This window comes from Bos indicus, chromosome X (genome assembly GCF_029378745.1).
Source record: "Bos indicus isolate NIAB-ARS_2022 breed Sahiwal x Tharparkar chromosome X, NIAB-ARS_B.indTharparkar_mat_pri_1.0, whole genome shotgun sequence".
NCBI classification, from domain to species: Eukaryota; Metazoa; Chordata; class Mammalia; order Artiodactyla; family Bovidae; genus Bos; species Bos indicus.
Window position 1 is genome coordinate 18,285,045 of NC_091789.1, and position 12,394 is coordinate 18,297,438.

General features: G+C 37.6%; 1 protein-coding gene across 4 annotated transcripts in view; it reads left to right on the forward strand.

Moving 5' to 3' along the window:
* PHF6 (PHD finger protein 6) overlaps window positions 1-3,980 on the forward strand; it is a 48,855-nt gene extending 44,875 nt beyond the window's left edge. For 3 of the 4 annotated variants that reach the window (XM_070783889.1, XM_070783892.1, XM_070783891.1), the window contains 2 exons: window positions 379-508; window positions 840-3,980. In XM_070783889.1, the coding sequence (XP_070639990.1) occupies window positions 379-508 (130 nt within the window). In that variant the 3' untranslated portion in view covers window positions 840-3,980. Of the gene's footprint in view, window positions 1-378 lie in introns of all 4 variants that reach the window. The other variant, XM_070783890.1, reaches the window with a different exon arrangement.
* Window positions 3,981-12,394: the final 8,414 nt, after the last annotated feature.

The following is a 12,394-nucleotide window of genomic DNA, read 5'->3' on the forward strand; positions in this document are numbered from 1 at the left end:
ACAGTCCATGGGGTCACAAAGAGTCAAACAAAACTGAGCAACTGACATTTTCACATATATACTGAAAATTGATATTTTTATGTTGGCTGAAAACCTTTTTAATCTCATTGGGCAAAGTGAGGAATTGCCTTATATTTGAACATATGTGGTAACTTTCATCCTAAACCAGAGGTTTTATTTGAGATGAACTTTTTGTATCTCATTAATAGAGTGCTTTCCTTTCTATTAAATAGAAATGAACCTTTACCTAATTGTGGAGAGTTTTTGGATGAGGAGACCATATTTTAAATGGGCGTCAACCTCGTCCACTAATGATGTAAATATGTTCTCATCAATAATGACAAAACATTTTGAGATTCTTATCTTTCATCATTGTAGACTATATTGTAAAAATCATAGTGGAAATGATGAGAGAGATGAAGAAGATGAAGAACGAGAGAGTAAAAGCCGAGGAAAAGTAGAAATTGATCAGCAACAACTAACTCAGCAGCAGCTTAATGGAAACTAGGTATGAAAGTTAACTATATTGGCTGTGTTGTCAGAATACAGTACACACTGATAAATATATATTGAACTAATAATGTGCAGTTTGGTTTTTTTTTAATGCTATTATATTTAGTTAAGCATGTTACTAGAATGCTGAGGATGTGTAGGCTTGCATAGTTTTTTTTTTCTTTTAACTAGCTGATTTTGTAACTGTAAAAACAAGCTATCCACTTTATCAATAAATGTAGTTGTAGTGTCAAACCAATAAGATATTCTTGCTCCTCAATAACATTTTATTTATTGTGCTCCCCTCAAGCATCATATTTTACATTTTTTTATCATCTTTTAAACAGGTTCATGGGACAGAGTTAGAAAACTGGGAATGAATAAGACATCCATAACTACTATTCTTTTTTCACTGTTTTCTAAAATCAAAAAGGGTTTGTAACTTTTTACTGCCCAACTCTTAGATCCTTCATTGAACTGCCTAAAAGCATCTTGTTTGTTTTATGAGCCTTCACTAGATGGCAGAGTTTGACATGTTGATATTACGTAGCTGTAGTTTGCAGTTTCTGGGAAGCAATTGAAACACTATTAACCCTGTGTATAGTGTCAACAGTTAAAGCAGACATTGAAATGAAGTAAGCTATATTTCTGGACTGAACAAAGTTCTACTGTTTAGAATGTCTAAGTTTGTTTAGTGGATTCATACTCAAGGGAAAGCGTAAGCAAATTTCACTTTACAGTACAAACATGCCTCTGGTGGCAACACATGGGAATTTTTGAATTTTTTTTTCCACGCTCAAGTAACGGAGGCTAGAAATGAAGAGAACCTTCTTTTTCTCTTGGCTTTGACAGCACATGCTAAAAAATCTCTTCCAAGAAGTGTGCTAAAGCTTTTCATTTGGTTCCTGTTAAAGTTGTTTTCACTGACCAGCATGGACTCGGGCAACTGGTGATTATAAGCTTTGAGCTCCAGTGCTTATGCCAAAATTCTCTTGACAGTAAACCTCTTCTCTTTTCATGTCATACAAAGAGCTTCTAGCAAAATGATTGGATCCTTTCAAGTTTAAACTAACATTTGGCAACAGCAAATGAAACCTCTTTAAGATTTAAGGGGTTACCACTTACTAAGGACTTTAGCCACCATGTCTGAAACTTGTTCCTCTCAAGTGCCGTGTTTTTGTGGAACACTTCATATATTGGCCCAAAGTATGTAAGGAGGTCTCATGTGCTGTAGAAGTAAAAAAAAAAAAAACAGTCTTTGCATAAAACAGTATTTATTTTTAATTTTGTGACCACTATTTTAGAAACTTTATTTAATATTTTTAATGTTTTCATTCATTGCTTTGCTTATCTATAAAATAGGCTTCTGTGTCCTATTTTCCTTCTGGTAATGTTCGGTATTGTTTCATTGATCATCAGAATTGTTTCTCAAAGCCTAAGAACCCAGCTTTTTAGAAAGGATTTTCACACTGGCATTTCTAGCTAGTGATATTTTCTTCCATTTACCTGCTGAAGCACATTTATCTATTTCTTTGTGGCAAAACCAAAAAAACTTTAGTTGTGTTCTGCCTAATATTACCATAGCACCTCAGTATCAAGGGTAGGGATTCTGATTTCTGGTTTATTAACCTACCACATTAAAGCAGATTAGCCAACAAGAAATAACATGTTAACTTGACTGTACATTGAGATGTTCTGCAGATTATGGAAAAGCATTTTAAAAATGTAACAGGTGGAAAATTACACTGTGCTTAATGACTGATTTTTTTTAACTGCCAGTCCCTTAAAGTCACATTTGTCAAGTGTGTATTCACACATTTACTTAAATCAAGGGACTCAATGATTGCTTTATTTTAACCATCTTTTATTATTTTTAGAAGGAAACTAGCTTTAGTAGTGGATTGCCCTATACGTTGTTCTCCTTTTGCTCTAAATATACCATTGGATTTTTTTGTGTATGTATGTGATGAATTTTCAAAATTCACCATGACTTGAAGTGCAACGACAGATCTAGATGTTTGTTTACCAAGCTATGTGACTTTTCCCAAAGGATCTGTACTTTATTTCCTTACAGCAGCTTGAAACCCATTATTTTAAATCTTTGAATCACTGTGTCTAGATCATTTTTACATTGTGTGCCATAGACTTACCCACGGAATAATAGAGCACCTTCATTTTTGGACAACTACTGTAATGATATTTTTAGGGAAAATGGAAGGTGCCAAGGGGTAATAATGGCCAGTCAATAATCATATAATGAACTTCAAATACTATAGCTGTCAGTTAATAAATTTGTTATGTAATAAAGTGTATGACTTTGTATGGGTTTCTTCAACCCTTTCTCTGCCACTAGCAACCAGAATAGCACTTTACCATTTGGTTGGCTAGATAAGTGGCTGGCTACCTATTTTTCTCACTGTGGTGTCATTGGCTAAACAGTCTTTCATTAAAAATTGAAATGTAAATTGAAGTCACATGAAAAATCACCTTCGGTTGTAAACTTCCAATATTTTGATTCTCTATCCATGTTTTCGTCACATGCTGAGTAAAAGTGCCTTACAATGTAAAAATTGTACAGTACTTATGTTCCCAAGTAGCATCATCATCTTTTGGGTAGTAATTACATTGTGGTATGAATATTTAGAAAAATGGACCTCAGCAGTGTATTTACTGTTCATCTCTTAAGTCCTTAACTGTAGTTTTAATAAGCATGACATTATTTGATAAGTATATAACATTTACATCATTTCAAAAAATACTGCCATGACTGTCCTTTATGCATATTTTAGCTTAAAATTTTGAAGCATTTTTTCTTTTTTCCTTTTTTTTTTGTTTTGTTTTTGTTATCGATATTAAACAGTGTAATCTTTGCAAGCATATATTGAAGATTATTCTGGAGCATTTATTGCCTTACCAGAAATGTTAGTAAGAAATGTTCTTTAGAGTAGAAAGATAGACTTGAGTTTCTATACTTTAATGAGCTCTTTGTTCCTGGGGGGAGGGGGGTGGGAAGGGTGAGTTTTACTTTCATCTCAATTTATTAAAAACCCACAACTGAAGTACATTTTATTTCAATGATCATCAGTTTTAGAATTTCAGATAGTACTTGCTCTGGAGTACATGTTACTCAAGATATTAAGAGAATAACAAGATATGTAGATCTACTGTTAAATCAGAATCTATGTACTTGAACAAATGTGTGAATCTTAAATATCTCAAAGCAAAAGAAAAGTGTTCTAGAATGTTGTTGCTTTTTTAAGAAGCACTAAAGTTAGACCAAGGTATACAGTTTTGTTCTAACAGACATTTAGGTTATTGTAAAGATAAGGAATGCATTATGGGTCAAAATCAAACATTCCTCTCATATTATGTATATTTTGTTCCTGTTATATTGGCTTTATTTTCAAAATTGTAGTTTGTAGTATTAGTTTCCTTTTATTGGTATTCTTGCATATACTATTCATTCAATAAATGAGTTATGACTTTCATGTTTGTACTTATGTCTTTTTTGTACAAGGGTATGATGAAGCTTATCTGTAACTGCAATAGTATTATGTTCCTTTTAGTCTTGCTATTATTTCAAGGTGAAATGCCTAGTTTGTTTAATAACTTTGTGGTTAAATAAGTATGAAAGAGAGAAAAATGTGAATTTGAGTTAATTTTGACGTTTCACACATAAGGCTTTATCAGGGAGAGAAACAGCAAATCTTTCAAAAGTATAATAGAACTGCATTACATCTTGTTTCTTTTATCATTACATGATTCAGATACCTATGACTTACATCAGATCCTCTGAAACCTAGTTACAAGGCGATTTTAAAGATAAACCCAAACTCCTAGTATCGTTTATCAGCTTGCTCATAAGGGTGCAAGGTTAATATCCTTGTCATAAAGGAATTCCATCTTAAAAATTTAAATATACTTCCTTTACTGTGGACACTTCTAGCAGTAGTGCTCATATATTGAGGTGGTCCTATTGAGGGCAGAAATCAAAGTTTTGGTTGGTAGAATATACTCATTCCATACATATAATTTCTAACCTGCATGCCTGCATCCCTGCTCAAGAGGAAAAAGAAATCAAGCAAGAGATTGCTGATTAATGCTGGAACTAGAACTATAGTGTGCTTTATTGCAAATGTTACCTGTCATGTTTGAGTGAGTGAGTGTGTGTGTGTGTGCATGTGTGCGCACATTGAAAATCCATTACTGAGCTTCATTTTAATTACCCAATAAAAATATGGAGAAGAGAATTATGTGGTTTTTCTTTAGCTAATTGAAACTATTCACAGCTGGGGTTTGGGATTGGGGTATTTTTGTTTTCTTTTTTCAGCATTGCTGAGGTCATTCCAAAGCATAAATGTGGTAGAATTTCCTAGGAAAATTCTATGGCCAGTCCATGTTTTTAAGAGAAAAACCCAGTCCCTGTGACAGTGCTGCTTTATGTATCAACCAGTATTACATAATTTTGCCTTGTTCAGATAATGAGGTAACCGAACTTGAAGGACAAGGCAAAAATATAGTCTTGATTTTTATTCAGAAGATGAAAGCTATAAAATACCTATGGAAGTTAATAATAAGTTACTATGGAAGTTAACGATAGCATTTTACTTTGTTACACTGTAGCAGACATTTCTGCCTGTGGTAAATGTACTGAAGTCAGCCAGACCTGGGTCCTTGTCAACATAGCGGATCCATAAACTCCCAAATTCTGCCTTTGCCTATACATGTCTGCTGCTGCTGCTAAGTCACTTGAGTCGTGTCCGACTCTGTGCGACCCCATAGACGGCAGCCCACCAGACTCCCCCATCCCCGGGATTCTCCAGGCAGGAACACTGGAGTGGGTTGCCATTTCCTTCTCCAATGCATGAAAGTGAAAGTGAAAAGTCTATAGACTTACAAATGTGTTTTATGTTGGGGGTGGGGCCAGTGGTGTGGAGATAGGGAAGGTACAACTGGGCAAAAAGCGTTCTGCTGTGTGAATGATAATAGTCTAAGAGATTTATGTGAAAACAAAAGTACTGTTTGAAGAGGCAACCTTTTAAATGGGACCTGAGAGAGTAAATGTTCAAGGGAGTGTTAGGAGCAGGGAGGTAGAAATAAACTGTAATATGGACACTGGATTTAGAGCTGTTGAGTTTCTATAAAGTCGTGTATACAAAAGAGTAAGGTTTTTCTGTTTGAGTAGCTTTAAAATTGGAGCTATTAAAGTCATATATAGCCATAAGAAGAAATGAAGTGCTGATTCATACTAACTGGATGAAGCCAGCTTACTACACTATGATCATCATAGTGTAGGATTCTGTTTATATGAAATGTCCAGAAGAGGCAAATTCATAGAGACGGAATGCAGATTAGTGGGTGCCAGGATCTGTGGGGGGCGGGGGCGGGTAAGAAATAACTGGCATGGAGTTTCTTTTGGGGGTGATGAAAATGTGTGAAATTAAATAGTAGTGATGGTTATACAACTTTGTGACTATACTAAAAACCACAAATTATATACTTCAAAGGGTGAATTTTATGTTATGTGAACTTTACCTCAGTTTAAAAAAATGTAGTCATTGTGCAACATGAAAATATACAGATGTATAAAGCAAAATGCTAAAATCCCCCTTTTTCCACCAGCCTATTCCCCTGTACTTGATGTGTATTCTGCCAAATGCTTATGTTAAGATATAACCTAGCATAAATAGTCTTATGCTGTACTTCCAGTTCTGCACCTTGTCTTTTTCACTTGAACAACACTAGAAAGTGTCAGCACAACGAGATTTCTCACATTCTGTTTAGCAGCGCCATGGCATTGGAGTGTATGGATGAACTGCAGTTCTGTCCAGTCTCATGTACATCTTCATGTTCTTAAGTAATTTCTTAGGCTATATTTCAGAAGTGGAACTTCTAAGTAAAGGGTATGTACATTTAAAATTTTGATTAAAAAAATCACCATCCAAAAAATTAGTACCAATTTAAAAGTCCACCTGTAGGGACTAAGCTTCCCTGCTCTGCTACTCCAAAGGAGTGCTTTTTAATGAAAAAGAGGTGTGGAGCCTTTAAAAAAAACATACATGCTCTATAGAGAATTCTGTGGAGTTTTGATTTTGCTGTAAAGACCAAATAGACTATATCTCAAAGTGGAATATGAATTATCTTTGAGAAACTGGACATTATATTTCATTTGTGAAAAGATTAAGTCAAAAGGCTTTGTTTCATATGTACTATCAACAGTTTTGTATGTATTATTATTTGTATTAATTATTGGTGAATCATTTGCCTTCATTCTGCTTTCTGAAAAGTAACAGCTTGCTCATAGCTGTTCATTGTTGCCAGATGGATTTACTGTGTGTCCAGGGTCAGATGTGACTCAGTTCAGTGTACTTGAAGGGGTTGTGTACTGTTTTGTTGAAGAATTCCTATGACCTTTTTCTGTTGAGATGGTTCCTACTCCCCAAACACTGTCTAACAACTGGTCAATTATGTAAAAAATAAGGTAGAATCACTTGACCTTTTCAACTAGTTGGTTTGTCCTTGTATGAATAAAATCTAAGACTAACTAGAAAAAATGACTTGATATACATAACATGCTTTTAGCTTATCTGCTAGAATTTTTTTTTCATTTAAGAATTTCAAGCACCAGTTACCTGCATGTCTGAATATAAAATAAGAAATAAGAGTAAAAATAACATGAATAGGGGCCTCCCTGGTAGCTCAGTGGTAGAGAATCCACTTGTGAATTCAGGAGACACGGGTTTGATCCCTGGTCCGGAAAGATCCCACATGCCATGGAGCAACCAAGCCCATAAGCCACAACTATTGAGCTTGTGCTCTAGAGCCCGGGAGCCACAACTGCTGAGCCCAGGTGCTGCAACTACTGAAGTCCAAGTGCTCTAGAGCCTGTGCTTCAACAAGAGAAACCACAGAATGAGAAGCCTGTACAGTGCAACTAGAGAGGAGCCCCTGCTCGCCACAACTAGAGACAGGCCTGAGCAGCAAGGAAGACCCAGCACAGCCATAAGTAAATAAATAAATTAGGGGAAAAAATAACGTGAATATTTGGTTATCAAGAAAGTTTCTAAAGAATAAATTGAATTTACTCAAGAATGAATTGATGCCACTCAGTCAGTTCAGTTCAGTCACTCAGTCGTGTCCAACTCTTTGCGACCCCATGGACTACAGCACGCCAGGCCTTCCTGTCCATCACCAACTCCTGGAGTGTACTCAAACTCATGTCCATTGAGTTGGTGATGCCATCCAACCATCTCATCCTCTGTCGTCCCCTTCTCCTCCTGCCTTCAATCTTTCCCAGCATCAGGGTCTTTTCAAATGAGTCAGTTCTTTGTATCAGGTGGCCAAAGTATTGGAGTTTCAGCTTCAGCATCAGTCCTTCCAATGACTATTCAGGACTGATTTCCTTTGGGATGGACTGGTTGGATCTCCTTGCAGTCCAAAGGACTCCCAAGAGTCTTCTCCAACACCACATTTCAAAAGCATCAATTCTTCAGCACTCAGCTTTCTTTATAGTCCAGCTCTCACATCCATACATGACTACTGGAAAAACCACAGCTTGACTAGATGTACCTTAGTTGGCAAAGTAATGTCTCTGCTTTTTAATATGCTGTCTAGGTTGGTCATTGCTTTTCTTCCAAGAAGCAAGCGTCTTTTAATTTCATGGCTGCAGTCACCATCTGCAGTGATTTTGGAGACCCCCAAAATAAAGTCTCTCACTATTTCCATTGCTTCCCCATCTATTTGCCATGAAGTGATGGGACTGGATACCATGATCTTAGTTTTCTGAATGTTGAGTTTTAAGCCAACTTTTTCACTCTCCTCTTTGACTTTCATCAGGAGGCTCTTTAGTTCTTTGCTTTCTGCCATAAGGGTGGTGTCATCTGCATATCTGAGGTTATTGATATTTCTCCTGGCAATCTTGATTCCAGCTTGTGCTTCATCCAGCCCAGCGTTTCTCATGATGTACTCTGCTGCTAAGTCGCTTCAGTCATGTCCGACTCTGGGCGACCCCATAGATGGTAGCCCACCAGGCTCCCCTGTCCCTGGGATTCTCCAGGCAAGGACACTGGAGTGGGTTGCCATTTCCTTCTCCAATGCATGAAAGTGAAAAGTGAAAGTGAAGTCGCTCAGTTGTGTCTGACTCTTCGAGACCCCATGGACTGCAGCCCACCAGGCTCCTCCACCCATGGGATTTTCCAGGCAAGAGTACTGGAGTGGGGTGCCATTGCCTTCTCTGCATATAAGTTAAATAAGCAGGGTGACAATATACAGCCTTGATATACTCCTTTCCTGATTTGGAACCAGGACTTGATGCCATTAGTTTAACATTTTGTGCTAATTCGGTATTTATGACTTTAGCCAATTATTTTACTTAAATAGATTTAAGTCAGATGTATAATATTACAAATAGCTTTTCTTTTTTCTTTTTTTTTTTTTTACAAAAAATTCTTTTGAATATTTTACCAATAACTTGACCTTTGGTTATGTTTCCTCCCCTTTTTTTCATATGCTTATGAAATAATTAAGTCTTTAAGGAGTAGCCACAAACAGGATAACTACACTAGAGAGTTCATTTTTGTAACTTGAAACTTTAGTAATAATGAAGACTGGTATTATTTTCATTTCAGAGTTTAGCCAGACAACTTAACAGAAAGGCTTATTTTCAAATGTTCCTGATCCTTAAGCCCAATAGGCTTATGTTCTATATTTAGTATTGATTTAGTATTACCAGGAAGCAGTAATTCTTCGGACCCTGGTCTCATGTTCTCTGTTAGAGAGCAAGCATAGAAGATAAGCAGTGTCTGAAAGTTTGCAGATCAAAGAGCTGAAATTTTGGCATTATCCTCAAACACAATAGTCTTCTCAGACCTCCCTTGGAAGAATGGTTCTTAAGTGATTCACCTTATCCCATGTGTCCAAGCAGCCTAGGGCAGGAATCCAGTATGCTGGGGGTGGAGATGAGGGTGGGGGCCAAGGGGCAGGGAAAGGGGTTAAAAAAACCTTGGTTGCTTAGGAAAAAGGCTTGACAGGTTTTCTTTTTCCCTGGGAAAGAGGCAAGGTAGGAAAGGATTTAGGCTGCCTTTACTGCATTTAATAACCAGAGTCACTCCATTTCATGAAACTTGGAAATGCAGCCAACTGTTTGTAGGCCATTTCCTAGAAAGGTGGTTGACATAAAACTTTAAAACGTTCCTATCTTTATTCTTTTTTTCCTTTGATGCCCTCCTGGAAACTATTTCCATGATCTATACCACTCTTTCAAGACTACTCCTTTCCTGACTCTTCCCCCTACCTTGATCTAAATGTTCCATGGTGTCCTGGTCTTTGCCCTCTTGTATTGTTCTTACTTGTCACCACAATCAACTGATCAAACTGTCACCTGTGTGACCGCAGGTGATTAGTTCCAGTCCCTATCGGCAGTCTGCTCCATTCACTGAAGCTGCGTCTCAAATGGGACACTATGCTATTCTTCTGGACATTTTTACCCAATGTGCTGGCTACTCAAGCATGAGTGTCACATCAAATTGTCCTGACCTGAATTTTATCTGCCTGTTAATGATACCATCAATCATAGTGATAAAATTGATCTGCTTTGATTTCCACATATACTTCTTTAGAATCTCATTCTGTCTTTTGGATCTATTTTTACCACTGATAAACTAATTTGGATTCTACTGGGTTTCGTTTGTTTGTATGTTTTTCTTTTGAACTTTTGGCCAAGATTCCTAACTTGTACTCTGTGCCCATGTTCACCAGACTCTTAGTTCCTTCATGTTCTTTGGTCTTGCTTCCTTAAATACTCAGTTTGGATAAGATGGTTAATGAGCTCCATTACCCCTTGACACCACTGGCCTCAGCTTCCCACTTCTCGTAATTCTCTTCCACTGTTTGCTTCTCCTCTGCCTAGAGTTTACCGTACTCTTACTTTGGTGGAAGATGACCTGCTAGAGGAAATCCCAATGCAGACTGATGCCCCATAAATACTGGTGTTTGGTCTCAGATTCTCCATATCAGTCTGCAGTCCTTTGTACTTACAGATGGCCTCCGGATTTCGGTGGCCTTGATGAGGTTGCTGACTCTCCACTTCCATTATCTCTCATCTTTTAAATGCAGTTGAAACTAGTACTCTGTGCATAGAGCTGTGAGAATTAGAGGAGAGAACACAGACTGAAGATCTCCATCCCCTAATACACTGTCCCTTGTTCCTGTGCTTCCTTCTAGTTTTACTTTACCTTCTCTTTTCATATAATTTTCTTGAAAGTCAAGTCTTCACTTGATATTTCCACTTCAATATTTTTATTATACACTCTTTAGCTCACTGTACGCACTTCTGTCTACATCTCTCCATTTCTCTCAACTACACTAAAACCACTCGGGCACAGTTCACCAGTGACTGTTGCTAAAGCCAATTTGCGCTTTTGAGTTCCTGTTTTACTTGACTTCCTTGACTCTATTTAGTGTCCATATAGTCCACGCTCCATCACACGGTTCTCTGCCAATCTGCTTTTGCAGATGACCCGAAGAGAAGAGTAACCCACTAGATGACAAGACCGAAACTGAAAAGTCCTTCTGTTGGTTGGGACTGTGCATGGACTGTCTACCTAGCCCCTCCCCAATAGCAGAGGTTTAATAGGTGCCTGTGCAAAATCACCATCTGGTTTCCTTTCCTTGGCAGAGGACCTACAAAGACAGAGTGGAGGGAACCGTAGGTACCTGAGAGGTAAAATGGTGGAAGGGAAAGTTGAGAGAAGGAAGATGTTGAGGCCAGCGCTGTCATGAGGTAATGAATTTGATTAGCCACCTTGCTTGGGAAAATGCCACATAATAAAGATAACTCAAAGCTTGAGGCACATCAGAAAGCAAAGTCATTTAATGTACACCGATGCTGAGTCACTCAGTTGTGTCCGACTCTGTGATCCCATGGGCTGAAGCCCACCAGGCTCCTCTGTCCATGGGATTTTTCCAGGCAAGACTATACTAGAGTGGGTTATCATTTCCTCCTCCAATGTACATAGATACACATATATAAATCTTGCTTAGTAGAAAAATAAAAGTTAAGGTATGTGCCTATTTATGAAACCTATGAAAATCATCAGAGGTATGATGGTAAGACCAAAATCTGGGAAACTGTCAAAATTCTAAGCCCATTATGAGATAGAGTCAGGCAGCAGACACCTGAAAAAGAGCCACACAAGAGCAGAGTGAAGTGGATAAATTAGGAACTTTATGGTCTGAAAGTCCTGGATTTGAGTCCTAGCTTTGTGTCCAGTAAGTGGTAAACTCTGAGCAAGGTACCTTCCTCCTCTCAGTCTCAGCCCCTACACCTCTGTCAAAATAGTATCCATGTTATATGTAATATATATCCCTTAAACCACTGGGTTGTCATAAAAAGCAAATAAGATGAAGTGATTTTAAGTGAAATTAGCTGGTTCATGGTACAGGAAAGTAATAAGTATTTCCTTTTCCACATGGTGATCCTTCAGATATAAAAGTGAAGCCATCCTGTTACTTTTTAAAGTTTTTAAAAGATATTTTCACTATTCACAGATGACTTGATGCTCATATGACAAAATTAGAAAAATGCAGATAATTTTTTAAGTTTAAAAAATTTTTTTAAATTGAAGGATAATTGCTTTACAGAATTTTGTGGTTTTCTGTTCAGTACATCAACAAGAATCAGCCATAGGTACACCCATGTCCCCTCCCTCCCAAACCTCCCTTCTATCTCCCTCCCCATCCCACCCTTCAGCCTGTCACAGAGCCCCTGTTTGAGGTCCCTGAGTCATACAGCAAATTCCCATTGGCTATCTATTTTACATATGGTATTGTAAATTTCCATATTATGTTCTCCATACATCTCCCCTTCTCCCTCCTCCCCTCCCGCCATGTCCATAGGTGTGTA